General features: G+C 39.4%; 1 protein-coding gene across 1 annotated transcript in view; it reads left to right on the forward strand.

Annotated features, from left to right (window-relative positions):
- The first annotated feature begins 3,190 nt into the window (after nt 1–3,190).
- MOSMO (modulator of smoothened) overlaps nt 3,191–18,561 on the forward strand; it is a 57,215-nt gene continuing 41,844 nt past the window's right edge. Inside the window, exon 1 of the mRNA XM_045849070.1 lies at nt 3,191–3,298. Within this exon, the coding sequence (XP_045705026.1) occupies nt 3,193–3,298 (106 nt within the window). The 5' untranslated portion in view covers nt 3,191–3,192. The remainder of the gene's footprint in view (nt 3,299–18,561) is intronic.

Genomic DNA, 18,561 nt, shown 5'->3' on the forward strand with positions numbered 1-18,561 from the left:
CCCAGGTGCACACATGTGGTGCATCCAGCATACTCTTGGCCTGCATGGTCAACTTGAAGCCCAGGATGGCAGTGCGTTCTTTATCCTGTCAGGCCAAAGAGACTGCTTGAAGAAAAGAGTGATTGCACAGTCCCATCCCCAGATTTCCCAGAGGTCTCATCTGGATTCAGCTTCTGCTGGGCTGAGGCCTACAATCTATCACCTACAATCCATCATCGTAAAGTGCTATCTGTTCACAGCCCGTTAACAGTGCAGAATGGCTATTTATGACTTCAGGCTGCCAGCCTAGCTCCCTTCTGAGGCATTCTATGTTCTTCTGGGTCCCTTAGGACTTCCTGCCTCTGTGTAGCTCATCCTTTCTCTGGAAAGTCTTGGCTGCTCTGCTTAGGGGTGATCAGATGTGGAGGTTCTATCACTGAAGCAGAGTGCTTGACTCTGCTAGGTTATATGGGGGAGAGACCCTGAGAGGTGACATGAAGTGCAAGTGACATGAAGTTCAAGTCAGTAGCAGGTGTAGGACTACAATATGGTTCTGCATTCTTTTTTTAATTAAGATATTTACTTATTTATTTTTAGACAGAAGTAAAGGGGAGGAAGAAAGGGAGGGAGAGAAACATCAATGTGTGGTTGCTTCTCATGCACTCCCTACTGGGGACCTGGGCCACAACCCAGGCATGTGCCCTGACTGGGAATCGAACCAGTGACCTTTTGGCTCAAAGGCTGGCACTCAATCCACTGAACCACACCAGTCAGGGGTAGTTCTGTATTCTTTTTCACTCTGTTGTACTGCCTCTAAACCCCCTGGGGTTTGCCACTACTAAAATCTAGACTGAAACATAGAGAAGGGAACTGATCTGTCCCACAGGCCTCAGAGAGACTTGGGACTTTGAAACACCAGGTACTGGAAGAAAAGAGATGTAGGACTGAAAATAGAATGGGAAATCTGTAAACATGGTATTTATGTAAACATAAACCTTGATCATCCCTCTATCCCCTACTCCCATTGTCTGCAGTGATGTGCAACCATTTATCTGATAAAAATGTTTTAAATTTTTTAACTCCATACTGGTTGTTTTTATGTTTTAATCTTAAATCCAGAAACTTTTGTGGTGGGACAATGGCAGGAGGGACTGGAAAAGTGCTGTTGAGTAGGAGTAATTTATATTTGGGATTTTTAAACACAAGAATCAAGTCATCATCATTCCACTCAGTTTGAGTTCAAACAGGCAAACTGTTTCAAAATTTCACCCTAGAATTCTCAACAACTGCTCAGTGGTGCACATCAGTGGACATTTTTTGAGAATTCAGAACTGTATAGTTGGAGTTGCTTCTATTCCTGGGCAATAGAAATGTCAATCAGCCAAGGACATAGTTCCCTCAAACTTGTCCAGTACTTTAAAAAAAAAAAAAAAGCAAAGTCCTCCTGCAGTAATGCGATATGCTTATCTGAATTTCTGGAATATATAGTAGTTTGTGCCAAGTTCTGTGGCAGAGGAAAAATAAATGGTATAATATTTTTTAAAAATCCTTCACCTCAAGAGGCCAATGTTTGAACAGGAATGTCTATAGACTAGCAATCAAACTGCTCCTTACCCAATCTACATGGTGATATTGATAACTGCACATTTCTGCAAGGCTGCTGGATTTGGTTAAATTTGATATTTGCAGAGTTTTGGGGACTTGTAGCCATTCCAAAAATAGAGACAGGTGTCACTGTTCTAGGTCTTTCTAGAGATAAGCTGGGTGGCATTCAGGGAGAAAATGAGTGTCTCATCTGAGTGCTGCATAGAGGGACTATCTGGATCCAAAGTCGGGGTTAATGGTGATTTAGTCCACAAGCCACGAAAGAAAGGAAACCTCCACTAGATGGCAAAACTGTAGATAGATAGACTAATTGTACTGCTAACAAAATATGCCAATGTCTTTTTTTCTTTTCTGGTTATCCATCCAACCTAAGTCTCTCCTTAGGCCCCATGTAGTAAAAAGTATCACCAAACACAATTTAGGAGTCATTCCTGACTCATTCCTCTCTTTCAACTCCAATTTCAGCTAGTTGTTCCCTCTGCCTACGAAACACCCAGATTGTCCATTTTTCTCCATCTTCACTGCTCTCATACCAGCTAAAAGAACATTTCTCTCTCCTGGACTACTTGACTTGTAGGTATCCCTGCTTTCATTCTTGCCCCTCATGTCGACTGTCCACAAATTAAATTTTCTCACTGTCCTGCCAGTGCCTTGTGTTGCACTTAGAATAAAATCCCAAACTTCATCATGGCTCCCCAAGCACGACATCCGTCCTCTGCCCACCTCTCATTGTCCCACACAGAGTTCCCCAGCCATAGCACCACACCCCACCCCCCGCCCCGCCCGCGCAGCACCCAGGACAGGCCGACGTCTTCCTTCCGTTCCCCAGAGCTTCGCGCACTTGCTTCTTCTCCCTTAGTCCTGCCCAGATCTTCATAGGTCAGGGCCTTAGGACGGCGGTGGTCTGTATAACCCTTCGTGTCCCATCCCCAGCTGACCTAATTAATAGATCAACACCTGAAATTATCATTAAAGAGGAGGTTTAGCGTGTTTCTGGCTTCCCCAGCAAGACGTCAGCTTCAAAGAGCCGGGACCTGGTCTCACAGGTGCACCCCAGTGCCGGCGCATGGCGTCGATGGTTACGTACTACCTGAGGCAGTTCCGAGCTCACGGGCACTGAGTAGGCAATTATACAAGGTGACAGGGGCTGTATGGGTCCTTTAACTGGAAGACCGGCGCCTCCCCTCCCCAGCACCCATCTAGTCTCAGGCTAAGGAGTGAAGGGCATTTTGTGACCAAACGGTCAACGACGAGAACAAGGCCTGCCGAAAGACACCGGGGACGGGGCAGGGGCCTGAGCTAGGGGACCAAAATAAGGTCGGGGTGGAGCAGTGCGATGCCGCAAAGACTCGGGGGCCGCAGAAACCCGGAGAACAAGACAGAACTAGCGCCACGGCTTCACTTCCGGGTGAAGGGCGGGCACTCCGAGCATTTCCGGGCGGGCTGCGGAGCTGGCTTTACGGGTCGCGCCGCGGCTGCTAGTCTCCGGAGCGCGAAGGGCGCTAGCGGCTCGGGGCCGAGGGGTCTGTAGGCGGTGGCCCATGGGGCGCAAGGCGTGAGGCCGCGGCCTGCCCGGGGCTCGGGGGGTGGGGGGAGCGGGGCGGGGAGATGGATAAACTGACCATCATCTCAGGATGTCTCTTTCTCGCCGCCGATATCTTCGCAATCGCCAGCATCGCCAACCCCGACTGGATCAACACCGGGGAGTCCGCGGGTGAGCGGCGGGGGCCGGGAAAGGGTGGTGAAGGTAGGGGATCCGGCTGAAGAAAAGTGGCTGAGAGGAGAGGAGACCTGGCCTGGGTAGTCGAGTCCCGGACCAGGAAGCCGGGTGAGAGGAGACGGCCGCCCCGACCTCAGGGAGCGTGGGAGAACCAGCTTCGTGCCGAATTTTTAAAAAGAATTCAGGGAAACGGGAAGAAAGTATTTGGAGGAAACTGAGGCGTCTGTAAAGGAATCCGAAAGCTGGCGCGGAGGCTGGGGCCGAAGCGAGGTTGCCTGTGGGCGAGGAAAGGCCCTGAGGTGCCAGGGCTGACCTCGACCCCAGCGAAGCTGTGGAGGGGAGAGGTGGTGGAAGAGGCAGGGTCACTGATGCTGGGGTGAGAGCTGGCTTGGGCGCTGGGTAGGACCCCCTGTCCCCGCGCCCCGGCCTAGCCCCTGCCTACTTGGCAGCGTTGGCAGAATGTGGCTTCCGGGTTTTCCCTTTGAAGTCTCTGTGTTTATAACTTGGCTTTATTGTAGGCCTGGGAGCTCTAAGCCTACTAATAATAAACTTCATTTTATGGAGCATCTTTCATTCTAGAACATAACAAAACACTTTAAAGATCTTAATAGTAGTTACAAAATTAATAACACAGCAGAGTCGCAGGCAGCCCAGCCCCAGTAGCAGTGTCTGCTATAACACTGGAGCTGTGAGCAGCAGGGCAAGGAGGTGCTGGTGGAACAGAGGTGGCATCTTTTCTGAAGAAAGGATATCGCAGGTGAATGCCCGAGCTTGTTTTTTAACTGCTTGTTCAGTGCAGATGAAGGGAATATTGGGGGTTGGGAATGTCAAGCTCCGTCCGTGAATTATTTGTTATAAAAATGTATCATTAAGTTGTCAAACTACTTCTACAGTATTACTCATGGTTCTGTATATCCTGTAACATTTTTAGCCCTTAAAAAAGGCGGTACCTAGGACATTTGTTGCTTCCTCCTCTCTCCTTTCTCTCCCTCATCTAGACCTAGTAACATAAAATCATATTGTCAGATTTGCTGGTTATTAAAATAACACTATAAAAGTTCTGCTCCTCTTTTTGCCTATACAGTTTTAGCACAGCTTTTAATTGTAAAGCATAGTGTATATCATGTGAGCTAATGCTATGGTAGCAATCCTATTGTAGTAGAAAAGTGTATGAAGTCAGCCATTGTACATCTTAAACATACACAATGCTATATGTCAATTACACCTCAATTTTGTAAAATTGAAAAGCGTATAAAGTATCACAATGGTTTAGAATTTGGCGAAACAGTGGGCTTTATTTCTGAAAATGTTGGCAACATCAGCATTACTAGTTTGTATAGTTGTATGTGTGACATGCAAGTCATGACTTGTTCTTGTTTTTATCCTAATTATATGTGCAGTGATTCCTTTTATGAGACTTTCTTTGGGACTTTGCATACTTAAGGGCAAAAAGGTTTTACTGTTTTAGCAGAAAAGATCCTTTCTGCAAAGAAGTTTCAGGTAGAATTCCATTGTATAAAATAAACTAAATAATCCCTGGGAAGCTATACTTGAGATCAGGAACTGTTACCTGTACAGGAGAAGAAAGAGCTAAGTAATAGTATAACATTCCTGAGAAAATGGAAAAGGGCAGTATTCAGAGCACTGGGAAAGTGTGTAGCTCCTCTGTTATATTTGAAAGAAAGCAAGGATAGGATGAGTACATCTCCTTCAGATTAGTAGGCTAAGTCTTGTGCTGTGAGTTGCTGTAGAGATGGGAGGGACAGATGTCCAAGGTTTGAAGTACATTGAAAATGTTTGAAATAAATAAATAGTTGTAGAGGAAGCATGCTAACTGGTGACATAGTAGGATTGTCTAGCAGCGTACAAGCTTCATAGAAGTTGGTGGTCATGAATACACAGTATAATAACCCATCTGCTTGTTGACCTTTACTAGGAGTGCTCAGCTTCTTTGATACCACTGTGTGGTGAAAGCCAATAGAAGGCTTCATTCAGGGTTGGGGATTGCCAGCTACATGGAACAAAATGACAGTGGAGCAAAGATATTGGTCGGAATATCATTATAATGATGGTTCATGGAATCTCAGCTGGGTAAAGAGTAAAACTGAATAAAGGAAAGAACAATTGATTTGTCAGTGAATAGCAGACAGTAGATGGTCAATAGAAGAATGGACCCAATAGAATCAAAGACCTGACTGGGAGTGGTCGATACAGCAAAGTGGGAGTACAGAGGATTGTGGACACAAGGTCCAGAGTGCAACAGTGGAGATGTATAGCTAAAGTGGGTGAAGGAGGTAATTTTTTTTTCTTAACAGTTTCCCTTGCCATCTCAGGATACCTTTCAGTTAAATGTTCTGTAGCTAGAAGAAGGAATGAATAATAGGAGATAGTAGAAACAGTAGGAAAATTTTCAAAATCATAACTAACCCGTATTTCTTACCTTAACTATGTCAGACAAGAAGCCCCCGGAACTTAAAATGAATGAGTTATGTTCCTTTGTTCACTCTTTTGCTCTTGCATTGTGATAAGATGCACCTGAACTTTACCTGGTGTTTGATTGAGCTTGTGTTTGATTGAGCTCCTTTTACCTAAGCAGACAGATCTATTGTTTAGTTTAAAAAAGTCGGTGCAGAATTGCACCTACCAAATCATTGAAACACTTACAAGAAGTTCAAATAAGACTTCAGAAGTGACAGAACTAACTTTATTCTAAGATCTGCACAAAAGTGACTTAACCTGGCATTAAAAAGTTGTGTTAGCTTCTTTTACAGTATAAACTTTTGTATTTTTCTTTGTTTTGATTTTATTTTTAAAATGTTTTATTTGTTTGTTTGTTTGTTTTTAGAGAGAGGTGATAGGAGGGAGAGAAGCATTGATGTGCAAGAGGCAACCAATGTAGCCCCCAACTGGGGACCTGGCCAGCAACCCAGGCATGTGCCCTGTTACAGAATGGAACCGGCCACCTTTTGGTTTGCAGGCCAGTGCTCTATCCACTGAGCCACACCAGCCAGGGCTATTTGTTTTGATTTTAGAGAGAGGGGAAGGGAGGGGAGGGAGAAAGAAAGGGAGAGAAACATCCTGCTACCTTCTGACCAGGAGTGAATCTGCAACCCAGGAAGGTGCACTGACTGGGAATCCAACCAGCAACCTTTGTGTTTGCAGTTTGACTCCCAAAAAACTGAGGCACACCAGCCGGGGCTGTAATAAAAGTTTTGATTGTGATGTTTTTACTGTGAATTTTAAATGGACAAAATATATTGAAAGTAGGATTCCTGGAGTCAAAAGGTTCTGCAGTTTGTAGGTGGAAAATCATTGCAGTGAACTTCTAAGGCAAAGTTGCAGGATTCAGAGCCAAACTTCATCACTTCCTCTGTGACTTTGAGCAAGTTATTTAACCTCTCTTTCTAGTTCCTCCTCTATAAAATAGGGATAATAATAGTACCCCTGTCATTGGGTTATTGTGATTAATTGAGTTAATGGAAAACATTTAAAATGGTGCCTGATATATCACATAAGTGCTCAAAAGAAGTTAAGTATTGTTGTATTGCTGTTACAGTCTATAGTGACAGGTGTCAGAATCCCAGTTTTGAAATTAAAGCTCAGGACTTGTTACTGAGAGAACTTGTTAGAAGAATATATGGCTAGACTTAAAACAAATCACATAAATTATCTTCCCTCTTGACTTTGGACTTCACTCCCATACTTTTCCTCTTCTTTCAGTTTCTCAGCTTCTTATTCTACTCTCTCTACTCAGATTCTACTTGAACTACTACAGTGGGGAATGAAATACTCAAAAACAAAAAACTGAAAATAACTTTCTAAAATCCCAACTAATAAACTATATTACCATAAGATTATGGACCATGCTTCTGCTGGCAGAGTTTTTATTTTGTTTTTGTTGTATTGCTTCAGATACAGAGAAAGTACATTCCTTTTATTTTCATGTGTATGTGGTAACATTTCCAGAACTTGTTCTAACAGTTTGAAGATTAAGCACAAACTTTTGAAGATATAATGAGACAGAAATAGATATTATGTATCTGTCTGGGGAAAGAAAGTATATGGCGAGGGCCACTTTAATAAGGACTCCTAACAGTTTCTATTAATGTAATCAAAAATATAAAAGGATAAGTGAATGTAATGACAATTATACAATTCTACCGTGTTTAGGTCAAATTCCTTCTGGTTGCTGGACCTCGACATCAATAGCAGTGTCTTTTATTTTATACATTGCTTTATAGCTTTTGAAGCTCTTTTACATTGATGATTTGTCTTGATTCCTTAGGCCCATTATTTTTGGCTATTGTAAAAAAGCCATTTCTACATTTTCCCCACATATCAATACTTTACATGTGAGGTTTGAGTTTGTGTTGCAAAAACTCCATTCAGAACAACTTTTTAAAAATATATATTTTGTTGATTATGCTATTACACTTGTCCCATTTTCCCCCCTTCACTCCCTTCCACCCTGCACACCCTCTCCCACCCACGTTCCCCCCTTTTAGTTCATGTCTTTGGGTCATAAGTTCTTTAGCTTCTACATTTCCCATACTATTCTTGCCCTCCCTCGTCTATCTTCTACCTACCATCTATGCTACTTATTCTCTGTACCTTTTCCCCCTCTCTCTCCTGCTCCCCTCCTGATAACCCTCCATTTCTGTGCTTCTGTTCCTGTTCTAGTTTGCTTAGTTTGTTTTTGTTTTTGTTTTAGGTGTGGTTGTTAATAACTGTGAGTTTGCTGTTGTTTTACTGTTCATATTTTTTATCTTCTTTTTCTTAGATAAATCCCTTTAACATTTCATATAATAAGGGCTTGGTGATAATCAACTCCTTTAACTTGACCTTATCTAGGAAACACTTTATCTGCCCTTCCATTCTAAATGAAAGCTTTGCTGGATAGAGCAATCTTGGATGTAGGTCCTTGCCTTTCATGACCTGGAATACTTCTTTCCAGCCCCTTGTTGCCTGCAAGGCCTCTTTTGAGAAATCAGCTGACAGTCTGATGGGAACTCCTTTGTAGGTAACTGCCTCCTTTTTCTCTTGCTGTTTCTAGGATTCTCTCCTTCATTTTAATCTTGGGTAATGTAATTATGATGTACCTTGGTATGTTCCTCCTTGGGTCCAAGTTCTTTGGGACTCTCTGAGCTTCCTGGACTTCCTGGAAGTCTAGTTCCTTGGTTAGATTGGAGAAATTCTCTTTTATTATTTGTTCAAATAACTTTTCCACTTGTTGCTCTTCCTCTTCTCCTTCTGATACCCCTATAATTCAGATGTTAGAATGTTTAAAGATATCCTGGAGGTTCCTAAGCCTCTCCTCATTTTTTTGACTTCTCACTTCTTCATTCTCTTCTGATTGGATGTTTCTTCCTTCTGGTCCACATCGTTGATTTGAGTCCCAGTTTCCTTCCCATCACTATTGGTTCTCTGTATGTTTTCCTTTATTTCACTTAGTGTAGCCTTCATTTTTCCATCTAATTTGCAACCAAATTCAACCAATTCTGTGAGCATCCTGATTACCAGTGTTTTGAGCTGTGCATCTGATAGGTTGGCTATCTCTTTGTTCCTTAGTTGTATTTTTTTCTGGACCTTTGATCTGTTCTTTTGTTTGGGCCATTTTTTTTTCTTGATGCACCTGTTACATATGAGGGGCAGAGCCTTAGGTATGGTGGGGAGAGTAACCCACATCCCTGGGTTGTGACGGTGTGTGGTGGGGGAGGGATCCAATAGGGAACAATGGTGCTTACTCCTCTCTCTGCCGGATTTCAATCACTTCTCCCACTACCCACAAGCAAATTGGGCCTTTCTGGTGCTACTTCCCGTGTAGGTGGGTTTGTGTAGTTATAGGACCCTGTGGGTCTCTCCAATGAACTCTCCTGTGAGGCTGGCAGTCTCTCCCGCTGGTGCCTCAACTCCCACAGGTGTTTTCAATCTTTCAATTGGTAATTTGAGGCTTTATTTCCCCAAGCTGGGACCCTGGGTTTTGCCGTCTGTCCTGCTTCCTAGTTTCACCTGGTTTATCTGCGTGCGAATGTGGGACTGCCCAGTCAGCCAGCCACCTTGCAAGCTGCTCCCGGCTCCACAATGCCCCTGCCTCCCTGGGTCTGCCAGTGCCCCCTTGCCGGAAGTTCTCTCTGCCCAGCTGCCTGTCTCCGCCCCTCCTATTTGTCTGGAGGAATATGTCTTCTGTAACTCCTTGGTTTTTGGACTTCCATACAGTTCGATTTTCTGTCAGTTCTGGTTGTTTTTTGTTTTTAAATTGTTGTTCTTCTTTTGGTTGTGCGAGGAGGCACAATGTGTCTACCTATGCCTCCATTGTGGCTGGAAATCTGAGAACAACTCTTCATCGAAGTATGACCTGTATCTTATTTATGCACACCTTTTATTTACTTAAATGCGGTTAAAATTAAGTGATCTGGCTGAAATTTTTGCCAGATTACAGAATTGAGAAAGGAGGAGATTTGGGTTTCAGTTGTAAAATGATGTCCTTTGCTTGTGTAAGTCCATCGCTAGAGAGAGAAACTTTTGTGCAAAAGAATTATTTTTAGTTTTATTGAATTAATTTTAACAAGATCAAGCAAAGCTGCTTCTGATAATGTAAATGATCTAGAGAGACCTTTATTTTTAGGTATAATCCCTTTGCAGCAAGGATTTCAGTGACCACTTAGATGGATTTGCTTAGTGTTCTTTATGATTTCCAAATGTTTTCCCAAAGTCTTGTCCAGTACATGAAGGACCATCTCTCTTATACCTGTCAAAATTTTTCTCTCTAGAATTGGTTATCATATCCACATTGTTGTCTTAGTATATTTATTCTTGAAAATATTTTTGTTCTTGTTATTTTCAAAATTGCTTAGACTGGATGTTACGGAGTTAAAGGGGTCTCAATTACTCAAAACCTCTTCCCTGCTTGCATTCTGAACTAATTTGGGATGGGGAAGAATAAGATAATTAGGAGCTAAGATGTTATTTTATTCCTGATAAAGAGGATATTGGGGAATGTGGCTTACATCCGTGGACAAGCAATTTCCTCTTACTGGACCTTAAAAGTGAACAAACTTAACCATCCAATCCCAGGCAGGACTGGGGGACCTGTCCTGCAAGATTTTCAGCGTAAATGAACAGTGATAAGTGTTCCCTGTGGGCAGCTTGCTCCTGAAGGCAAAAAGTTGGACTACATATGCCCTTTTTTTTTTTTTTTAATTCTAAACTGCCTGTCATATAAAGTCATTTCTGCTGACCTGGAAAGGATTGAATGAGGAAACATAGCACACACACATACACACATCATAAACAGGGAGAAAGCTTTACCTCTTTGAAACCAGGAGATGGTTGACATTTTGTGAGGAAGTGTTTTCTTTTTCCCCAGGTATAAAGACTGGTGGGTACTTGGGGATATGAAAGAGTTGGGGAGGAGGTCATTTCCTATTTTGTTACCTACTACCTTCTCCACAGGATATCCTGGTAAAACCTCAGATAGTGTACTGTGGTGGTTGACATCTATCACATGAGTTCAAGATCTGTAAGTAGATCCTGGCCTACAAATTGAAGGTCCTTGGTTCAAAACATGAAAATTACAAGCTGCCCAAGCAAACCTGTTTATTAAATACTAGAAAATTATTAATAATCTCTTTCCCCTGAACTGTGACAACTTTAATGATCACAAAAGAGCTTTAGCATGAAGGAGCTATGTAACATCAGTTGTTAAACAAACCAGGCCATCTAGAGCTATGCTTTGTTAATCACTTTGGACATACTTGTGGAAAAGGATACATTTTGATTACCTGTGGGAGCAAAATCTTGACACTGTGTTCTTTAATTTGAAAAGCATTAACAGAATTTCCTTGGTGGCCTTTTGAGTCTTCTTTCACTAAATTTTCTTTTTTCAAAACAGCTTTATTGAGATATAATTCATATAACCATAAAATCCATAAAAGTGTACAATTCAGTGACTTTCAATATATTCATGGAGTTGTGCCACCATCACCACACTCAATTTAGAATATTTCAGTATGCCAGAATGAAATACCATGCCCTTTAGCCATCCCTCCAACCTCCTAGTCAACCACCAATCTACTTTCTGTCTCCATGAATTTGCCTGTTCTAGACATTTCATACAAATGGAGTTATACCAAATGTGGTCCTTTGTGACTGCCTTGATTCAATTCGCACAATGTTTTCAAGGTCTATCCCTATTATAGCAGGTATCAGTACTTCATTTCTTTTTACTGCCAAATATTGCCAAATAAATGTGGTATGTAAGGATATATTACATTTTATTTATCCCGTCATCAGTTGATGGACAACTGATTGAGCTAAGAATTTCTTTTACATGCAAGAGTAACTCTTCTCCATAACAGTAAAGTGGTACAAAAATTTATTTTGTTTATTTTTTAAGTGACATTATTAGTATTATATATTTCAGCATACCAAATAATAAGAATTTGGACCAAAAATTCAAAACCAGTCTTCTTACCATGTTCATAGGACTTACTTAAAGCTTGAAATCATTTATGATACTGTGAATTTCACAGTGTAGATCAGATTTTTCAATAGATTAGGTTTCCTGAACAACAAACACATTTTTTTCTTTGCAACTTAAATTGCAGAAGGCCTCTCTTTTTACCATTATCAACAGAGATTAGCCACTTCACAATGAAGGGCATAAGCTATAGGCCTAAAAGTTTTGGAGAAGAGGAAGTTGAGACCAAGAACATGAACAGAAGCCATGAATAAATGGAAATCACTAAAAGGAAGGAAGTGCAGAGAAAGATTACCGAGTGATGATTGCTGTTGCATTCATTAGACTAATGAGGCTTATTGAATTCTTTGTCACTTGGCTCCCAGTGCCCCTTTCAAAGCTGTCATGGTACTAGCCATATATTACATCAGCCCTCCACTGTTGAGCTTAGTGTGACCTAAAACAATGTTTTTGTTTAACTCCTCCTGATAAACACTGGGTTTGTGTTAGAGTTTCGATGCAGTAAAATATTCCTGTAAGATTTGGAATCAGACGTATCTAGATTTGATTTCTCAAATTCCCTTTTTATGAGCTTATGATTTGGGGCATGTAATTTGATTTGTCTCAAAAAAAGGTTGTGAGGAAATACAAATGGCATGCTGAGGAAGGAACCTTGGTTCTCAAACTTAATTCGTTCTGGGACAAAACACAATTTTTTTTCGAAAAGCAGATCTTTTTTTCCCATTAGAAATGCTGTACATATCAGCATGGAAGGGCTATTTGGCCAAGAACCAAAGTTTTGTTCAACAATTATGACTTTTTTCCATGAACGACTTGGTCAAGAACCAAATTTTTTGAGATGGGAGACATTCAAGAACCAAGGTTTGATTGTATAAGGAATTAGCACATGGTCTGATACATAGTATGTGCTCAAATGTTAGACATAATGATTTATTATTTAAAAGATCAATATCTAAAAGATCAAGACATCTGAATTTAAATATTTTCCTTTTGTATTATTTGTTATATTTACTTACATAGGTCTTGCCTTACTCTAAAAAGAGATTTGATGCAACATGGTGTGTCTGTATTTGAATACTTCTGAAACCCATCTGGGTTCAATCTGGGAAGAGAGACTGAAAAGTCAGTTGTATTGGTAATATAAACTTACTGGGACACGTACAAGTACCAAAACCCAGGGATGCATTGAGTTTATGTTTCTGGAACAGATTGAAGAGGTTTCCTAAATGAAAGGCAGCCTAGCGTATTGGAAAGGGCACCCAGGTTTGGGGGTAAAACCAACATGTAGTCAAATCCCAGTCCCGCTGTTTACTAGCTGTGAATTGACCTAGGACAAGTTGTAGTTGAGGTTTATTATTATTATTTACTATATTATATTATAATATTATATAACTTACAAAAGTTATAACTTTTATTATTTATAATAATATTAATAATAATATAAAGGTTACATAATCAGATTTGATTAATACCTCTTTCAATACTTCCAATTGTCCTGCGGGTTCAGGCCCCACCTTTCTGTTCCCCTATAGGTGAAAGAGTAATAACCTCGGTGAATTGTGAAAATCATTTAGTTTAGAAATTACTTTTAAAGGAATACACTTAAGAGCAAATGGTCTGCAAAGCTTTACAATATCAAGAGTCAATTAGTCTCACCTCAAAGACTGAAAATAAGTTTGAAATACATAAGAGTCATTTCTTCACAGAAATCTGGCAGACAGTACAACTAAATTTAGTTTTGTTTATGGAATAAAATTTTTTCTCGTTGTCATTAGCTTCTGCAGTGCAATTGTGAGTGGGTTTTTTTGTGCTTACGCAATCATGGAGAAAGTTTAGGCACATAATGAAGTATCACTGTTTTTGAAGTTGTTATTGTTGAATTATAAATAAGCTAAATCATGCAATTTGAATGGATAATTATTTTAATAGTGGCCTTGTTTTATATTCTCTAAATAACTCAGGAGATTAGGTTGTGCTGTGACAGCAGTGATAATATGTAGGTATAAATTTCATATTTACAGCTTTACATGTTTATAAAAATTTATGTAAACTTGACATATCTTTTTAGTTGTTGGAATGTTTTATTTTCAAGCTCTGGAGCTACACATTTTCTCCCCAAGTACAATACTTAGAATTCTCTGCCCAACTAGCAACTAAAGGTTAACTGCCAAAAAGTATAATACTTAACAAAAGCTGATCCATTTGGTAACAAGGGATTGGGTGTAGTGGCTACATTATTTCATTCACAGACTGATGAAAAAGTAATATTGAGAAAAGCTATTATTGAAATACTAGAGAGGCTAGTTAAAAGCCATGAGGAAAACTAAGGATCTTTGACTATCAAGGTACCTAAAAATAAGTATCTAGATAAAAATCACTTTTTAATAATATATTTCTGTAAACTTTACTGTGTCCCATTAGCTGCAAATTACTGGGAAGTGAACACTTGCCAAATGAGCAAGTAGACTATGATGTTCCTTTGGGATTTATTGCTTTAAAGTCAATGAAATAAATACGGATTTAGGGGTTGCTATCAGTGATACTTAAATGTGTTTGTGAGTATATACCAACCAGCATGTATAGTTTGCTTACATAAAGTTTCCACATTTGACTCCAATTCAGTTTTGAAGGAAACAAATTTCTTTGAATCACTGCTTTTTTCTTTCTATTTTTTAAAAAAATGTAATTACAGTTGACATTTGTTACTTTGTATTAGTTTCAGGTGTACAACATAGTGGTTACTTTTTTATTAAATTGGGAAAAGGCTGCACTTTTTGTGTGTGTCTCTTTATACTAGCTTGGCTATATATAAAAGATCACATTTGGCATTTTGACATTTGCTGTTGTGTATATTGAGCAAAAAGGCATCTGTTGACTACTAATATTGATCTATTCAACTATGGACCATATACTGTTATCGTTAGAGATTAAACAAGAGTAAAGAAAAATGCAGTTGCTTGGGTCAAGTAAGAAAATGGGAGAGCAGAATTTCACTAGTCTTTCCATTTGAGGTGTGAGTTATTCACCTGGAATAGTTGGGTCTACTTTCAGCTATAAAAATAGGACTTGGTTTTTTTTGTTTGTTTGTTTTTTTTAAGTAGGCTGTGGGTGCACTCTCCCTCTTGGGAACATGCCTATAACCTTTCCCTTCCCCATCTTCTTCCTTCTGAGGCATGTATCTCCTAAACTCTACGGGACCCTATAAGACTTGTAACCAGGGGAGCAGTAGGTAGTGACAGCCTATCCTGGGCTAACCCCCTGAACCTGTCCCGAAGGCTCACTTTTCTCTGACTTTCCAGTGAACTGATAGCAGCTGCAACTTGGTTAATTTTTTTTCCTGTAACATTTCTAGAGAGTCAGAGCAGCCCTGCCTAAGCTAAGCTCTCTCCTGTTGCTGCTTCTATCCTAGGCCCTTCCTTGTTTGACTTTCTCCAGCTTTAAAGAGAGTAAATATACTCTCAGGAAAAAAAAAAGAAAACAGGAAATAAAGTACGGTGTGTTCAGATTAGTTCTGCTGATCAGATCACTAACTTCAAAGTCAGAGATCTTTAAGGCCATTTCATTTATGACCACTTCATTTATGGAGTACTATTCATTTTGATAAAATAAGTCTTTAATTTACTGTGAATATTCCTTAAACCTACCCTTAGGAACTCCTTTTATTACTGGACATTATTCCAGACTCTCTCACAGTAAATGATTATTGAAGTACATGTGGCCTTTAAAGAACTGTATGAAATATTCTAAGGGATTGCATTTTAGCAAATGAAAAACGGTTTTTATCCCTAAAGAATCTATACTGTGTTTGAGAAGGTAAAATTATATACATATAAGTGTCAAATAAGTGGTGAAACTACTTTCTGCTCAGGTGGTTGAGGAGATGGTAGAATTTGAGCTTAACAGTTGTTACATTTAATAATGAGTTTTAAATAGGAAAAGTTGTGCTTGAACAAGGTGGAATGGCATAAGTAAAGGTAAATAGAAAAGGGAAGTTTCCATTCCAATCTATATGTATAGATTACTGTTAAATTTGTCTTTCTAAAAGATAAATATAGTAATAATAGCAAATAACTACATAGCATTTGCTTTTATGATACTTTCCTAGGTACTGTACATGTATTAACTAATTTAATCTTCACAACATCCCTATAAGTTGCTGTTATTAGTCCCACAGAGGTGCAGAGAAGTTAAGTAACTTGCCCAAGGTTACACAGATAGTAAGTAGATTCAGAGTCCTGGCTCTTAACTACTGTGTGTGCTAGTACCGGAAACTACAATTCATCTTTTATAGAAAAAGAGGCACTCAAGAATCAATGTGACTCCAGCTTACCTTTCCAACTTTAGACCTTACTTTTTTTCCTAGCATGGGTCTACATTCTAGCCCTTCTATATTACTTTTGTTATTATTCTGTACTACTCTGTTTCCTAAATACAATCTTTATTCTCACCTCTGAATCTTTGCTTATGTGTTTATTCTAAGCCTGAAATGACCTCTTACTCTCCTGGGTGCATGTCTTATTAGTGCCCTACCCATCTTTCAAGCATATTTCAACTGCCATCTTTGTAAAAACCTTTTTTTGATCTACTCCCTAAAGTGATTTTCCTCCTTGGTAACACCTTGCACATTTTTAATGGTAGCATATCATGGTTATTTGTGTGTTACTTGCCCTATTTTCTAGCATAGATCTTTAAAGTTTCTTAAGAACAGGGATGTGATTTATTAATCTCTATACCTGAGGTAGCCCTCAGTCTAAGCTTGCATGTGGCAGGAAGGGGCAATGTTTTGGTTGACACTGAAATTTTGAATCTGCAGTAGAGAATAGAATTGGAAATTTTGGAGAGTGAGATGATTTTTTGCTTTACACATGTTACATTTGAAGTGAGTAGAATCAGGTGACCAGAACTCAAGAGAGGAATATTTGGCTTTCATACTCTTCTTATCTCATTTACACAGGTGTTAAACTTAGATTGTTCCATATATCGAACTGTTATTCAGTAGCTGTATATCCACAGAATTCCGTCTTAATTTTTTTGATACATTATCAGTTGGTTTTCATTTTGGAAAGTAAGGTCCAATTACCGTCTAGTCACTCCCAACTTTGCAAATATAAGATGAAAGTTAATTTGTAGATCGATTGGTTGATTCTCTGGGTCAACACAGAAGTTATATTCCTAGGCTAGCCCATAAGACCATGTTGTAGCTGAAATATTTACTTCTGCAACAATAACAAATAATAAAGTAGAAAGCAGTGCAGTTGCATTACTAAACTGCATTTTGAAAGATGAGAAATTAGAAAGGGTAGCTTATTTCTCTGATCCTTTAATTTGACTTCAAAGTTGATGAGTTTCCTTCTATGGATATATCTGCTTCACTTGAGATTCTTTTTATATTTGTCAACAGTTATTTTGGGTCATTTTTTACTTACATTTTGCCCTGTCAGGGGAAGAAAAGAGAATTTACAGAAAACATGTTTAATAAGAGATTTCCTGAAGTGAAATAACCTGAGCTAGAGTTAACTTAATAGAGGAAGGTGTATGAGTGGATGAATGTGCATGCAGTATGAATGGTGTGTTATAGTGGGAAGTGGGCATGGGCAAGATGGAGAACTTGTAAATGAATAAATGATCACTCCCAAGGTGTTCAAAAGAGTTTGGATCCAGTGCTTCTCATTCAAACCCACTGTAGGGGCCATTAGTCCTGACTAGTATGGTTATTACTGTTTGTTGAAGTGTCTCTGGATGGATGGAGTAAGGAGAACAGCCGTATTTTGCATGCTAGTTAGGGTGTAAAACTGTGCAAATTAAGTGTTTTAAACTTGAAGAGTACCTATATTGAAACTTGGTTTCTAATTCGGACTTTGCTATAGATGTTTTGTTTGTACTTGAAAAAGTACCTGAATGCTCATTCTTTATTTTCCCCAACGGAAAAATAGTTCTGTGTTCTTCCTTCATCCTCATAAATTCCATCTCTTGATTTAAAATAAAAGTGGATATATATTGAATTCTTAGAAAATTGTTTTATTAAAAGAAAGTTACAGTGAAAAGAGTATGGGGGTTGAAGTCAGAAGTCAGTTCAAATTATGGCTCTATCATTTACCAGCTATGGGGCTTCCAACATGTTACCTGGGACATGTCCTCATCTATAAATGGGGATAACACCTTGCACCTTACAAGGTGGCTGTGAGAATTAAAGTTAGTATATCTGAAACACCTACATAGTATAGATGTCTGGGAGAGCTGTTGTTATGCAACTAAATGGATTAATCTCTTACCACATTAGATACATATAATATTGCAGTTGATTACTTACTTACCCATCATGTAGTCACCAAAAGCAATCCGATTTTTTAAAACGAGGATCACTGTGCTAGACCTGGTTTCCCATATCATTTTTACACACACACTTGACTGTGCCCCTGACACTTAACTGAATGGACTTCACCACCTTGGTGCATTAAGAGAAAGATTGATTACTGGGCATCCTATCCAACTGTTTATATGCAAGTGTTGTTTCATGTATCAAAGATAACATGATCTGGGGATTTTCTAGTAATGATGACAGATTATACTTAACCATTAACATTCTGTCAATCCTTTTACTCTAGCTAACATTTGCTAAGTGAATTATGAATGTATTCTATGGCCTCAGGGTAGATTCCTCCTAAACTGGCTAACTATATAAACCATGATCCTGACCTCATTAGTTGAAGTCAGTAACCAAGTGTAGATAAAGGGATCTATAAATAGCCTGTAAGATAATTTATTATGATTCTATTCT

Source organism: Phyllostomus hastatus, unplaced genomic scaffold (genome assembly GCF_019186645.2).
Source record: "Phyllostomus hastatus isolate PE091 unplaced genomic scaffold, TTU_PhHast_1.1 phas_contig_64, whole genome shotgun sequence".
Lineage (NCBI taxonomy): Eukaryota > Metazoa > Chordata > Mammalia > Chiroptera > Phyllostomidae > Phyllostomus > Phyllostomus hastatus.